The sequence below is a fragment of the Anopheles gambiae genome, chromosome X (genome assembly GCF_943734735.2).
Source record: "Anopheles gambiae chromosome X, idAnoGambNW_F1_1, whole genome shotgun sequence".
In the NCBI taxonomy this organism is placed as follows: Eukaryota; Metazoa; Arthropoda; class Insecta; order Diptera; family Culicidae; genus Anopheles; species Anopheles gambiae.
In genome coordinates, this window is record NC_064600.1 from 5,372,653 (window position 1) to 5,386,976 (window position 14,324).

Genomic DNA, 14,324 nt, shown 5'->3' on the forward strand with positions numbered 1-14,324 from the left:
AGCTAACAGTAACCGCCACATATAGCGTTCACAAACAAGAATAGTTGTTATAGTGGGAAAAATTAAAAAAATCGCTTTAAAAGGTACGCTTTGAAATGAAATTTGCATAGTTTTAGGCGAAATTAACGCAAAAACCGCCTTAATGTATGCAATGCGCACAGCACAACCAGCTTCCTCTAGCATTTGAATGCAAAATGGAAATGCATTTTGTGTGCCATTTTTTTTTTTTTTTTTTTTTGTTTAACCCCAATCCCCAATCTCTCCCGCGATCGGAAGAAAACCCCTGTGCCAGATTGCGCCCGCGTACCGAAACGTAAACAAACCCGTCGTCGTGTGCGCGTCGTGTTTCATTTTCCCAGCACTCACTGTGCTTCGCTCGCTTGGTTGGAGTTGCAAACTGCCGCACAGTGTTCACTGCCGTGCCAGTAGCGGTTCCACCGTGACCCGGAAAAGGTGAAACAGCAGGATGACGGGCGTCTTTGGACAGCTCACGCCCCCGGGCGTACCCGGCCAATGGGCGGACAAGGCCCCAGCGAAGGAGCCGCTGGACGCGCACACGGTGGACGTGCCGGCCATCGGCACAGCGGAGCGGAAGGGCTGCCTGTGCACGCTGGAGCGCACGGCCATCCGGAACCGGCTGCGCGTGGCACAGTTGGTAAGTGACGCTGCGGTCGACTACTGCTTTCCCGTGTGTGTGTGTAATGGTGGCTTCTTTTTTTTTTTATCTCGTTTTGCAAAGCTCCTGACGATCGGTGCGCTGGCCCTGATCCGGCCGCAGTACAACGACGGCGTACAGTGGACGACCCTGTTCGCCCTCTGCCACACGTTCGTGATTTCGCTCGTGCTGCTGTGGGACCGGCACTGCTCGGGCACGATCGTGCGCAGCCAGCTGCCCCTGCTCGACTGGCGCCGGCTGGAGCTGTGGTACACGGCGCTTGCCACCGTCGCGCTGTACGGGCTCGCGTACGGCGTCCTGTTCGCGCACAAGGGCTACGGCGGCTGGTACGTGTGCAACTGGGTGTCGAGCGTGCTGACGCTGCTGACCGCGCTGGCGTACGGGGGCGAAACCTGGCTCCAGCTGCGCGACCAGTACGACGGCCGCACGGCCATCGGACAGTAGGGAGGAGCAAACCGCTCTGCCCGTACAGTCCATTTGTTTGGGTTTTTTGCGCCGCGCGCAGTGTGTATGTGAGTTGGCAGCTTGCATCAAAGCTTGCATCGCTTCGCTTGTACCCAAGCTACCGCCATCTGGCGGGAAGCACGGTGTACTTTACCCCTTTCTGCAGGGGTAACACACGCTTTGTTTTGCAATAAATATTCGAGTTTTGAAATTCACTTTGCGTAATATTTTTTTTTCTTCTTTTTTTAACATCTCAAAACATCTCCAATAGAGGCCACCTAGCCGGCAATAAATCGCGCCGCCCAAAAGCCGAGCTCGTGCTGGGAGAATTTTCTAACCCGCCCCAGAATCTAAATATAGCTTCCAAAACCGATTCCAACACGCGCCCCCTAAACAAACGCATCGAGCGCAGTTGCAGTTCGTGGTGTATGTGCTGGAGCCGAACGGTCTCGAGAGCAGGCCAACTACTGGCGTGGAGATAAAAATAACAAAAAACGGTCTTCCGAAGAGTGGGGATGGGGGCAGATCTAAGCAGAACGAAGGAAGGATAAGAAGCAGGGTAAGTGTGTTAGACTAGACGGCGCGACAGCCCGTTGCCCGGGGGGACCATGCTGCCAGGCACTTGTGGAACAGGAGCAACAGTGTACGGTTATACGGTTGTTGGGGAATTGTTTTCGTTCCCTTCATCCTGCTCCTGCAACCCTCAAAACTCTCTTCTTGGGCAGTGACCGTGACGTTGCGAAGCACGGTGGAACATCGACTGAAGCGTAACTGTCCACAGGGCGATGGCACACCCTTTTTGTTTGTTTTTTTTGTTCCGCCACACCCTCCGATCAAAACTGACCCTTTAGGGTCCCCCTTCGATGTTTTTCTTTCTAAATGGGAATGGCTGGTGGGCTGACAGGACAGGGTTGTAAGAAAGCAACTTCTCTCCAAACGGTGGAATACTGTTGCTTCCGTACGACCGTAAGTTAGCAAATCGCAAAGGAATGTACAAACAGTGCACTGGCCATCTTGACCGCTTCAGCGGGAGTGTTTGATGCGTGAGTCATCCCGTGCCTTACATCATTCCCCATCCGAAACCGCATGATATCACCTACCGGGGGATGCATTCACCGAAAGAAGAAACAAAAACCAATCCGTCCCTCAATTGGCTCTTGAGCGCGAGCGGCAATGACATCATCGCAATCAGGCGGCGCGCCACAGACACGTTTCTGACAACAGTCAAATGCAAATCTTGCAACACGGTACGATAAGGAGCCCAAGCCCTTTCAATGCCTGCACGGTTACAACCAAAGGACGCGAGAAGGCCTCCCGCTTCCCGCCCGTGGGAAGTGTCGCTGAGGGTTTTTAGTGTGACACGCGACACCGAAACGCGAAATAAACATGTTTTGGTAAACACTCTTCCACTTGGCCACCCCCTTGTATGTTTTCATTTTCGTTCGGTTCTTTGTCCCTGCCCACGCCGCGATTGTTCGTCCGAGCGTGTCTCGTGCGCTCGTCCCCAAAGGGAAGGCTCACCAATTTCACTCTCGCTTGAATGTAGCGGCCTGCTGCTACAGGGTGTAGCAGAAGATATATATATTTTCAATTTCATTACTTAAGTTACGCGCTTCACAGCTTTTACCACGGCGGAAAAGAGTATTGGTTTTGTGCCAAAGTCAATGATTTTGTGAAGAATTAGAACACCTCTGTCAAAGTGTAGAAGTTTAGTTTAATGAAACACATGTTTTACATACAATTCTGCTCCACTATTCTGATGCGTGTTATTACATTTGCTGATTTTTCTGCCAAATGAGATCAACGATAGATCAATTGCGGAATAGTGTCCTGTAATGTGAAAGGACCTTCAGTAGTACAAAACACAAATAATCGAGAATGTGAGATGAAAAGTACATATTTGAATATTTTTATAAAATCGTGCTCCACACAAGACGTCGATGTCGATATAACAGACATATGATCCTGGTTTGTAACGTCATACTGAAGATGTGAATGCTAAAAAATGCAGACCACATGAATTAAATTTGACTAGGCGTCATCCATATATAACGTAACGTTAATAGAATGGGAGGGGTGCCGTCAAACGAAACGATTTATTACATGAGAGAGAGCGAGAGAGAGACAGAGAGAGAGAGAGAGAGAGCAAACCAAACCTAACCAGTTGTATATTCATCAGCAGGCGACTTTTCTGACACTGATGTGAGATTGCAACAATCGTTGCAAACTCACGATGTCAGGTTCAAATAATCAGTATCAATGAGCTTTTAGTGGTCCAGTATGCCACGAATCATAGCATTCGATAAAGCTATTTTTGCTTTTTTTGTAATTTTTTGAATGTTTCGAAATCTAGTAATTTGAAAAAAAATAATTTAAAACTCATCTCTATCCCTGAATGCTTTTCGTGCAGCACAATTAGCATTCAGTGGGATGAGAAGATAGAGGGATTGGGGGGAAGTAGTAACTATTTGTAAGTTTTTTGAAAGGAAAGTTTCCTGTGGCATTTTGTAACTACAACAAAATAACAACTGTAACAATAAAGAGGACAAAGGTTCGAAAATTTGCACTTACAGCGTAACGTACTTCATAGATGACGCTTGGATAGCAACAAACACAATCATATAGAGGTGCTCATTACTCGGTCTCCGGATGTATGTGTGTGTCTTTCTCTCTCTCTCTCTCTCTCTCTCTTTCTCTCTCTCTCTCTCTCTCTCTCTCCTTCTCTCTGCGTCTGTGTATGTGAGTGTGCGTGCGTGCGTGCGTGTGTGTGTGTGTGTGTGTGTGTGTGTGTGTGTGTGTGTGTGTGTGTGTGTGTGTTCTCAAAAAAATATTAAAATTTTTTTTTTTTAAATATGTTTTTCCCTCATCCCCACCCTGTGCTACGAGGCCGAGGCGCACTGTACGCACGACTTCCTACGGTAGACCGAGACCGGCACCGCTCGCAGTCAACAGTGTACGCTCCAGCCGCGAGGAACAGCTTCGCTTTCGGTTCGATTAAAGCAGCCACCTCCCCACCCCTGCCCTTCACCTTCGTTCGTGTTCGCGTGTGCTTTTCTGTGTGCAAGTGCAAGTGACCCTTACCCACGGCGTTCTCCTCCCGACCCTCACCCTCACCGATCAACGCTACGGGACGGTAGACGCTATCAATCAACAGGCCGGAACAGCACCGCACGTTGCCCAGGTAGCCTCAGCAGTAGATTGCATTTGTTCGTACATTACCTGGACTGGTCGATCGCGTCGTTCGTGCAACCTGTTGACAAATGGCGTGCTGTATTTGGCACGCACCGCGCGCGCATTCTTACACGCAGTGTGACCCACATTTTCGGTGCAAGATTTTCCAAACCCAACTCCAACAACTGAAACAAACCGGGCCGCAGATGATGTCAGCCACGGTTTGTTGGAGTTTTATTTTTAAACTTCCCGCCCCGTGTTTGTTGTGCCAGTGACGGGTAGTGCTCCATGGGGGGGGGGGGGGGTTCGGGGGGGCGAGTTCAGGCAACTCCCCGGTGGAAGCAAATGGAGCATAGCGTGTTGGGTGGTTTGCTAAGTTCGAGCGATGGAGTTAGAATTAGAATCACCGGGCACGGGGAAAACACTTACTCATGCTGAAGAAAAACAGTTTTCGTGGGACAGATGGTGGCACTGGAAGGAGAATAACTCCCCCGTGCACACTCACACACACACTCTCACAAAAAAAACATCGTTCGATTGTTGGCATGACAAACGAACGCCACCCTTGACACGATTGTCCTAAAAAGGCGATCCCTTGCAGAGCGGTGCGTACACGCGCGCACCATTTGCCGATCGAAGCGATCTCCCACTTTTTTTGCTCTCTCTCTCTCTCTCCATCTCCTCCTCGTTTCCTTTGAAGAATGGATATTAAAGGCAAAGGTTTTGGAGGACTTCCACTTCGCACTAGCCACTGGCTGGACGATCCAGATGACCCTGGCAGAGCAGGCAGAGGCTGTTTCCGGCAGTCCGCTGTAGCGCTGACATCACCACCGGCAACAATGCGTCATCGCGGCCTGCGAGTGTGTAAGACACGCTCCGCGAGCAGCGATGCACAAGCCGGCACTTTAAAATTCTTATCGAGCAATCTTCGCGCAACAGGTGACGCCGCGCCCTTATCAACAAAGGCAAAGCGAGATTGCGCACAGCTTCGATACAAATTTGCAACGCTGCAAGCATCGGACGGTGCGTGGCCAACAGGGCGGGTTGCGATGTTGAGAGGTTTTGTCTTGCCTGACCTAAATAGCGCCCGAAACGCATCACGAAACCGCATCATGAGATCACGCTCGCTCTCTGCGCAACTCCGCGATGGGGCTGTGGCTGTTGTTTTTTTTTTTGTTTTGTTTTTTTTGCTCCCTCTGTTCACACTGTGGTAAGGGAAAGGGCATGGGATGTTGGAAGAAAAACGACACAGATTGCCCATTTGATTATACCCCCAAAATACATCATCACGGTTGTTTGTGGTTGGTTTGTGCGCATAGAACGCCCACGCGCATTGCGCTCATTCATAGCCACGGTTCGTGTGTGCGTGTGTGCCACGGTAGATGGTGCATTCCGTTGCCGTGAGGTTGGGTGGTATGCCCGAACAGGGCGCTTTATATTTATGCGACCACCGATTTCCGATTCTGTAGTGTTCGAGTTGGGGAGACAGAACACACAAAAAAAAAGATGAGTTTCGTTGTTGTTGCTATTGTTCATTTTCCGAGGGTTGTAGGGTTTGCAATGCACCGCATTTGGGGAAAAAAAGATGAACACAAAAACTATCAAGCGTTTTACGCGTTGGAGCATTTTTTTTTAGATTTATAACATATTTTAAATTGGCATTGAAGGTCCCTTTTAATAGATTTTCTAATAATTTTTGGGTATTTAAATATGTTTTTTTGTATTTTTTAAGCGATTCGCCATAATTGCGGCCTTATCACTGATCTCATAAACTATCTTAGTTGTCTACAATAGCAACAAATAACATAACGCATCAAAGTACATTGTAACATCAGCACAAAATATATAACAAAGAGTATCACAGCAAGGTTCACATTAGGAACTCCAGTCAAAAGAGTCATGGTGTGCATTAAATCTGAGAGCCATCGCAGTCTTCGGCTTATTATGAACTCTTAGTAGCCTATAGTTTCTTAAATCTAATATAAATTCAATTTGAATTGTAAAATTATTTTATTTAACACCAATCCAACTGGTAGTTGTAATGTTAATTCCATCAAACATTTTTATCAGCTTCTCTTCATCTTACTTTTGTAACTTGAGGTAAGGTTACACATTTTGACAGTTTAGTACAGGGTTTTCCATGAGATCTCATAGCTATGGAACACTTTATTGACTCCTTCCTACGTGAAATGAACTTAACGTAATGGGAATTGGACTCGATAGCACTCTTGTTGGACAAATGCAATAGGAATGTCGAAGGAGTCAGCCCAAAAATGGTGCAATAGAGTCCAATTTCCATTAAGGTCTGGTTCTTACTGTGTTTGGTAATCGTCCATACATTTACAAATTATTTTATTTGTGAATTGATATTGGGGATCAATTTTTAAATCGTGTGATCATAAATATAAAAGATAAATCAAAATCTGAGAATATATAAACATCTGAACACTAATATGATGTGTTTGATTCTTAAAAATAAAAAAATACAATACTTAAAACAATGTAAATATAGTTATGGATGTTTTTTGTTGTTGTTGAAATTTATGGAAAAATAACTAAACCTAACCGACTCAGAAAACAGGTGATTCAAATGTTTTGTAACATTTCCCAATCAGAAACAATCACCAATTTGATTTGAGAGAGCTTTTGCACTATAAAAGCTAGTAGTAGTAGTAGTAGTAGTAGTAGTAGAGGATAGATAGTTTGGTTAGAATGCTGTCCTTCCGTGTAAGCGTGAATAAAAGTGCAAAACAAAGCCATGTAATATTAACCTTATGCTACCAGGTACTGCTTTAATGCACTAATCAAAAGCTAATCTTTGGCTTCAGGAGGCGCAGCAAGCAAGACTTCAGGCTCAGGCTGTTTGTTAGCTTTCAGAACATTGCTCTGTTCTTCGTCGTGTGTAGTTTCAGTGGTACATAACCGACATTTCACACAAAAATAGGTTGATTTTTAGATAATCGATTGAAAACGCTTCAAACTTTAGAACGAAACGCTTAAAATACTAGGCCTCATCGGCGCCACTCGAGTTGAAAGTGTTTCATCAATGTGATGTTACTATTAATTCTATTCACCCTCTTCTTTTAGTGCTCTTTAATACAATCATTCTTCCTTTCCAATTACGATATTTTAACGTTCATCTTGCTCTTCTCCGCTCGTTCCGCAGCTTTCCTTAGCGAAGACACCAACCAGCCCAGCAGCTTAGCTCGATTGATTGCCGCAAGATGTCGCACTCGGTCGTAATAACGCGTACAACAACCACCACGACGAGCACGTCCCATCTCGTGCTCAACACGGGCTACCTCCGCACAACGCCCGGCCTGCTGAAGCTCGCCCAGCTGGTACACCATTCAGCCATTCAGACAAAAAACTCCCAAAAAAAAAAAAACAAAACCCCCATCTACAGTGACACTGTTTTCTGTTTGTCTTTCCCCAACCCATCCCGATCCAGATCATCGGCGCCGTCAATGTCGGGCTGGTGGCGTACTACATCCGGCGCTATCCGACCTCCGGTCTGCCGGCCAGCGCCGAGTTCTTCTTCCTGCTGATGGCGGTCGCCTTCCTGGTCGGGACGTTCTGTCTGCTCGCCTCCTGTCTCGTGTCGCTCAGCACCGGCGGCATCATCTCGAAGACGATCTACGAGCTGGTGTACCATACGATCGCGTTCCTGCTCTACCTGATCGCCTCGATCATGCTGCTGGTGGACGTCACCAACGGGCGCTACTACCACACGATCAAGGATGCGTACATGGCGGCGGCGGTAAGAAGCGAGCGCCCTCGGGCGGGAGCGCACAACTGAGCGCCACTCTTTTCAAGCTCTCACGCTCATTCTCTCTCTCTCTTTCTCTGTTTCCCGCTCACAGATCCTTGGATTGATCGTGTCCGCTCTCTACCTCTTCAGCGCTCTGCTCGCTCAGCGCTCCTACCGCGGCATCTAAACCGTGCGGGACCGAGCTCCGTCTGCCGTCTTCCAGCCTGTGACCTCCGCTCCGGTCCACCGGCTGCCGCTGTGTTTGTGTTCCGCTCGCTCAGAGCGACCAAAAAAACAAGTGCGCATGTGTTCGCTACGGTAGACACTTCCTTGTTCCGTGTTCCCTCAATGTGTGTGTGTATACATGTGTGTGTGTGTGTATTTATCTATGTGTGTGCCTTTCCCTTCGACTCAATCGTGTCGTTGGTCGCATTTCAAGCCAAGTTTTTTTCTCTCCCCGTCTCCTTGTTTGTTGACTTCGCGCTATAATCTCACCGAAATGCTGCCCGAAGGGTTTGCTGGCTAGATCGCTGTTTCAATGTCCAATATGTGTGTGTGTCTGTTTACTACCACTGGCAAGCAAGTTTACTTATATGGGTATGAGAAAAAGCAAACAGCCACGGAACAAAAAACGGAACAAAAATCCCCAAACAATCCGGAAAAGAAAAGAGAAGGGAAGAATTGTTAGAAAAAAGTCATATACTCGTTTTTTTACAGTAACATCAGTATAATATACTCTTTTTCGAAACAGTTTTTATACCATCAGTGGTTACGATAAAGACGTGCATTTCCTACACAGTTTAACACCACAACAAGTTGTTCTTTTTTACAACAAAATAAAAAGTAAAATAAATAAGCTATTTACAATCACAATCCAGTCCATAAACACAGCAAGCGATAGGGAAACGTTTCTGCTCATACCCAAAAGAGCACAGTAGGCACTAAAGTAGGCGCTTCTACCTAAGTTGAAATTGCTTACTCAGTTATCCAGTCCAATGGGTTTTTTTTTTGAAATTCTTATAATACTACTTTATTAAACGTTGCAAAAAGAGCAATTCACATCTATTCAACATACCTTGTTGTTCTTCTGCAATTGTTCTCATCGGTACTCGTATCTTATAATCTTGTAAGCAAACTTACTGTTCTTAATTGTTTTGTTGTTTTTTTTGTGTACTCCTATCTATGTTAGATAAGTTTTTTTGTTTATGCGTTTAGTGCGCAATTACGAAGATAATAAAATAAAACATAATTTGTTGGTTTTTTTTTCTTCTACTTTTACTCATTTTTGTTTCGAGTTTATTATGTTACCATTCATGCGAAGATCCGTTGTAATGTTTTATCAGGCTATCAGGTACTTACCGTTTTACGTTACAAAAAAAAACACTGTTGCACGTTTCATTAGCAAATTTCTTCGATGAAATTGGTTTCGTAGTGGACTTTGCAGTGCAGTATGAAGTGCTCAACACATACCTCTTTCAACGAGTAAATCTCATTAAAAATTCAGTATTTCTATAATTTTGATTTTCGGCAAATTAGAGTGAAAAAACATTACCATTGCTAGGCATTGCTGTAGTGATGACCATACGACCGAAACTGCAAGCGAATAAACGATACAATCGAATTTGTCAATTTTGGAAAACAAGAAAGAAAGTAATATGGACCAAGGAACAGTGAAGTGCAATTGTTCTCCCAAATAAAAGCATTTTTCACAAAATTATAAGCAAAATATTTAACTCGTTATTTTCGGAGATCGACTGTGTTGAAAAAAGTATACTACATAAGTATATTGCATACCTTCTGGCGCATTGCTGCGACGTCATTAGGCAGTCTGAACTAGTGATGGGTAAGTTTGGCATCGACTCCGGTAGGTAGGTCCACCCTGCATTATTCGGAGTCTTTCGGAATTGTCCGGAATCGCCCAGAGTCATCCGGAGTCGTCCGAAGTCGTCTGGAGTCTTCCCGAATTGTCTGGAGTCGCCTGGAGTCGTCCCGAATTGTCTGGAGTCGCCTGGAGTCGTCCCGAATTGTCTGGAGTCGCCCGGAGTCGTCCAGAGTCGTTCAAAGTCGTCCAGAGCCGCCCGGAGTCATTCGGAGTCCGAGTCATCCGCAGTCGTCCCGTGTCTTTCGGAGTCGTCCGGAGTCGTCCAAGTCGTCCAGAGCCGCCCGGTGTCATTCGGAATCGTCCGGAATCGTCTGGAGTCGCCCGGAGTCGTCCGGAGTCGTCCAGAGTCGTTCAAAGTCGTCCAGAGCCACCCGGAGTCATTCGGAGTCCGAGTCATCCGCAGTCGTCCGGTGTCTTTCGGAGTCGTCCGGAGTCGTTCAAAGTCGTCCAGAACCGCCCGGAGTCATTCGGAGTCGTCCGGAATCGTCTGGAGTCACCTGGAGTCGTCCGGAGTCGTCCAGAGTTGTTCAAAGTCGTCCAGAGCTGCCCGGAGTCATTCGGAGTCGGAGTCATTCGGAGTCGGAGTCGTCCGGTGTTGTTCGGAGTCGTCCGAAGTCGTTCGAAGTCGTCCCGAGTCGTTCGGAGTCGTCCGAGTCGTCCGGAATCGGTTGGAGTCGAAGTTATTCGGAGTTGGTAGGGGTCGGCCTTTGAAAGAAAGGCCTGTATACGATTTGCACGCGCAAAGTGAGATGCAAAAAAACACAACGAAATTAAATACGTGATAACAAGCACATTGCACCGGACAGCTCCAGGTGACTGGACTCCGAAAACGATGAACTCCGAACGACTTCGAACGACTTCGAACGACTCCGGACGACTCTGCGTGACTCCGACTCCGAGCGTATCTAGTGGTTCCATTTTGCCGGAGTCGGAAGTGAACTAACAATAGTCGGAGTCGGATGGGAGTCGTGGGTGCGCTCCAGAGAGCATATCGCTATTCGTTTCAAAAAGGAAGCGAAGAACCGTATTATTTATTTATTTATTTATTTATTTTTTTTTTCAGAAAGCTTGGTACCGATCAACATCGCGCCTCCCGGCAAACACATCTTCAAATCATCAATAGCTGGCTTCTGCCAAAACTTTTCTTCGGCATTGCAATAGTTTCCCGGCAACGCACACCACAAATAGACTGGACCTTCAAAAATTAGTTCGGGCAAAAATGCCATAACCATCATCTGATCTTCCCATGACGGATCATTACAAAACGGTTCCACTGGCTGTGGAATCTACTCCAGCATCGACAATAGCGCCATCGCTACCAGATCTTACCTCAGTTTTCACCGCAGAAGCAATGGCCCTGATTATTGAAGCTGACAAAGGCCTACACAGCGATAAATCCAACGTGATAAACCCAACGAGATCTTCACAGACATTGCAAGTGTCCTTGAAGCACTTGAATCTGTAACCACCCGCAACCCGAACATGCAACAACTCTGCAATCGAATTCACCCCAAGTCAGATTCTGTTGGATTCCTGGTCGCACAGGTATTCAGTGAAACGAAACGCTACTCTGAATAATACTCGCAGCTACTCTGAATAATACTCGTACTCGCAGCGACTTCATTCGCCTTAGCAAAACCATCCATCACTCAATAGCTGGAATGGTTATTGGGTTAGCAGCGGCCACTCTATCCCGAGAACCATCAAGACCATAACACCACCATGGATAGACCATCCATCACACCAAGACCAGAGAATCCTATCACGACTTCGGGTTGGACACACCCGGCTCACCCTTTATTACCTATTACCTTTTATTTATTACCTTTATTTACCCTTTTTTACCTTTTTATTGCAAAAATCAAGTGATTATACTGTTCCTTCTTATAACTAGCCTTTATAAACAACTCTAACCAAAACCACATAATAAATAAATAAAACAGATAAAAGCTTTAAGTAAACCGAGACTACCCGGTATGAGGTAACTGCAGGCCACAAATGGCTTGCATAGAAAAATGTTAGATTTTAAGGCAGATCTCGCTCGTTGAAAGATCATCATCATTTAAATTCACAAGGCAGGCTAGTGCAAAACAAATATACGCCCAATGTAAATATACTAACCCACTTCGGGAGAGTCTGGTTTTGACGAAAGCGAATTAAAGAAAGAAAAATAAAGGCAACAACTCTCACAGTCTCGGCGCAACCCACGCAAACGAGACACGCAGCGGAAATACGCTATGACGCTGCCGAAACAAAGTCACCTTCGGGCGCGCGCGCACAAAGCGATCCTTCGACCCGTTTTCCTTGAGGGATTTACCGGGGCAAGAATTTCCCGACCATCGCTTTCAGGCCGGCACCATTCACCCGATGACACACACACACACGGCGGTGGAGTTTGTTGACATATGGCCGTGTGTGTCTCAGTGATCGAGCGGAGGGTTTTTCCCCCCGCTGCTCCGAGGCCTGTCTCGACCGGAAAAGAAAGCAGCAGCAGTATCTCGTGCTTCTTTTTTTTTGTTTTTGTCGATATAAATAAACATTCGAACGGAGCAAAAGCCTCCCGCCGGTCCCGTGAGGCCTGATCCGCTCCGGCATCCGGCTCGGTGCGCAGCCATACAACAGCAGCTTTACTTCCGAATCCCTCGGAATGTGTGTCTGTACCGACAGTCATAATGCACCCGAGAAAAGATGGAATGCATGCACGTGTTCAGCGCGGCAGCATCGTCGGAGCATCTGCCGTGCGTAAGACGCAGCGCGCGAGACAACCGAATGCGCGCGCGCGCGCGCTCGCACCCGTACGCGTAAGCCCCCTGCGGCGCTACGCGTCTATTTTCGTCTCACCCTCCGAGAATCCCTCTAACCAACGCGACGCGCTCGGCACGGCTGCAGGAGAGGTCCCCACTGCTGTCGCGCTGCCGCCGACGCCAGTCGTTGTACGGTCGACGGGCCGGACGGAGCACTTACTACCGCGTTGTACCGCAGCAGCAGATGCCCTCGGCCGTGATACGCATGCCGCCGGCCGCCGGACCGCACCGGGCCGGCCACCTGAACGAGCGGGGCAACCGGGGCGTCCGGATCTGCTGCTGCCGCGTGCTGACCTGCGTCAACCTGGACTTTTTCGTGTCGAAGAACGGCATCCTGAAGTGTTTCGAGCTGGTGCTCGGCTGGTTCTGCCAGACGATGCTGGTGCAGTTCGGCATGGACTCGGCGAAGGACATCGGCGAAGCGTTCTGGGGCTTCCTGACGACCTGCTCCGCCTTTCTGCTCACCACCACGATACTGCTGCTGTGCTACACCGTCTCCGCCCGGACGTTCCATCTCGTGCGCCAGTCAATCTTTGTGAGTGTTTCTTGGGTGCTGGTGTGTGTAAAAGTGGTTCAAAAATCAGTGTTTTTTTTAATTATATATTGTTCAACCAATGAATTTCCCTCAGGAAGTGGTGTACAACGGGCTGGCCTGTGTGATGTATCTAAGCGCCTCCTCCTACCTAGGGTTCGCCGTCAACGTGTTCCTCTATCCCAAGTTTCTGATGTTCAAAACGACCGGCGGCATCCACAGTGCGTACCCCGCAATGACGGCCGTCTACGTGAGTAAATGAGCGTGTGCAAAGGAGAGGTTCAAATCCCCCAAACGACTAACTCCAAACATTTTTTTCCATCTTTTTCCTATATTTTTGTTCTGTTTAATGGGGGCACCACCAAAAATCAACCTAAAAATAAAACATTGTTTGGCACACACACACACACTAAATTTTGTTCCAAAAACACAGTACATGGGCGGTATCGTGGGGCTGGTGTACGGTGTGGACACGTTCGTCGCCTACCGCCATCTGAAAGGATTCGCGTGATTGAGGCGTCCTGAGTTCTCGCAGCACCAGATTGCAGCCCGTTCGGGCGCATCGCTTCTGCTTCCGCCTGCATTTAAGCCTGACGCGCACGGGGCACTGAGAAGAGGGGGAAGGGGAGGAGGGGGGGGGACGCGTTCCGCGTTAGACTGTCATTTTATTTTTACACTAATTTTATTGCGACTTGCCCGAGATGATGATATTTTTTTTACTAAATAAAGCTAATAATCGCCAACCCACGTCACGTCGCACGCCGGGGGTAACGCTTTTGCAAATGGTTTGTGTCTGTGTGTGTGTGTGTGTGTTTCGGACTTTCGGAGTAGCCTGTTGGCCTCATTTGTCCGTTTTTGAATTCACATGAACAAGACTGAGAAACATACTAGCCAACAGCGCAGGACGACCCAGCCGGCAAACAAAGTGGTGCCCGCCTCGTTTAGCAGCAGGACGCAAATCCCCGCAAGCTCGAGAGAACGCAATTCATTTACCCCAAAAAAAAAAAAAAGAAAACAAATACACCAAACCACAAATCAAAACAAAGCAGCAACAGCAACGCGTT

At 47.5% G+C, this 14,324-nt stretch overlaps 3 protein-coding genes across 3 annotated transcripts; all 3 read left to right on the forward strand.

Moving 5' to 3' along the window:
* Positions 1 to 344: 344 nt before the first annotated feature.
* LOC5666772 (uncharacterized) lies at positions 345 to 1,335 on the forward strand. Its single transcript, XM_001687718.3, has 2 exons — positions 345 to 655; positions 740 to 1,335. The coding sequence occupies exons 1-2, from the start codon at positions 467 to 469 to the stop codon at positions 1,118 to 1,120; spliced, it is 570 nt and encodes a 189-aa protein (XP_001687770.3). The 5' UTR covers positions 345 to 466; the 3' UTR covers positions 1,121 to 1,335.
* A 2,705-nt stretch (positions 1,336 to 4,040) lies between these two features.
* LOC1271964 (uncharacterized) lies at positions 4,041 to 9,320 on the forward strand. Its single transcript, XM_310826.6, has 4 exons — positions 4,041 to 4,301; positions 7,458 to 7,632; positions 7,743 to 8,051; positions 8,155 to 9,320. Exons 2-4 carry the CDS (start codon positions 7,516 to 7,518, stop codon positions 8,227 to 8,229), a joined length of 501 nt encoding a protein of 166 aa, XP_310826.2. The 5' UTR covers positions 4,041 to 4,301; positions 7,458 to 7,515; the 3' UTR covers positions 8,230 to 9,320.
* A 3,496-nt stretch (positions 9,321 to 12,816) lies between these two features.
* Positions 12,817 to 14,041, forward strand: LOC1271963 (protein singles bar). Its single transcript, XM_310825.4, has 3 exons — positions 12,817 to 13,263; positions 13,358 to 13,510; positions 13,694 to 14,041. Exons 1-3 carry the CDS (start codon positions 12,913 to 12,915, stop codon positions 13,769 to 13,771), a joined length of 582 nt encoding a protein of 193 aa, XP_310825.4. The 5' UTR covers positions 12,817 to 12,912; the 3' UTR covers positions 13,772 to 14,041.
* Positions 14,042 to 14,324: the final 283 nt, after the last annotated feature.

Excerpts from the sequence above, each read along its gene's own strand:
- LOC5666772 (XM_001687718.3), top strand. The coding sequence starts at position 467 with ATGACGGGCGTCTTTGGACAGCTCACGCCCCCGGGCGTACCCGGCCAA. Across the intron at positions 656-739 it reads GGCTGCGCGTGGCACAGTTG|CTCCTGACGATCGGTGCGCT; the intron begins GTAAGTGACGCT and ends CGTTTTGCAAAG.
- LOC1271964 (XM_310826.6), top strand. The coding sequence starts at position 7,516 with ATGTCGCACTCGGTCGTAATAACGCGTACAACAACCACCACGACGAGC. Across the intron at positions 7,633-7,742 it reads TGCTGAAGCTCGCCCAGCTG|ATCATCGGCGCCGTCAATGT; the intron begins GTACACCATTCA and ends ATCCCGATCCAG. Across the intron at positions 8,052-8,154 it reads ATGCGTACATGGCGGCGGCG|ATCCTTGGATTGATCGTGTC; the intron begins GTAAGAAGCGAG and ends TCCCGCTCACAG.
- LOC1271963 (XM_310825.4), top strand. The coding sequence starts at position 12,913 with ATGCCCTCGGCCGTGATACGCATGCCGCCGGCCGCCGGACCGCACCGG. Across the intron at positions 13,264-13,357 it reads TCGTGCGCCAGTCAATCTTT|GAAGTGGTGTACAACGGGCT; the intron begins GTGAGTGTTTCT and ends AATTTCCCTCAG. Across the intron at positions 13,511-13,693 it reads CCGCAATGACGGCCGTCTAC|TACATGGGCGGTATCGTGGG; the intron begins GTGAGTAAATGA and ends CCAAAAACACAG.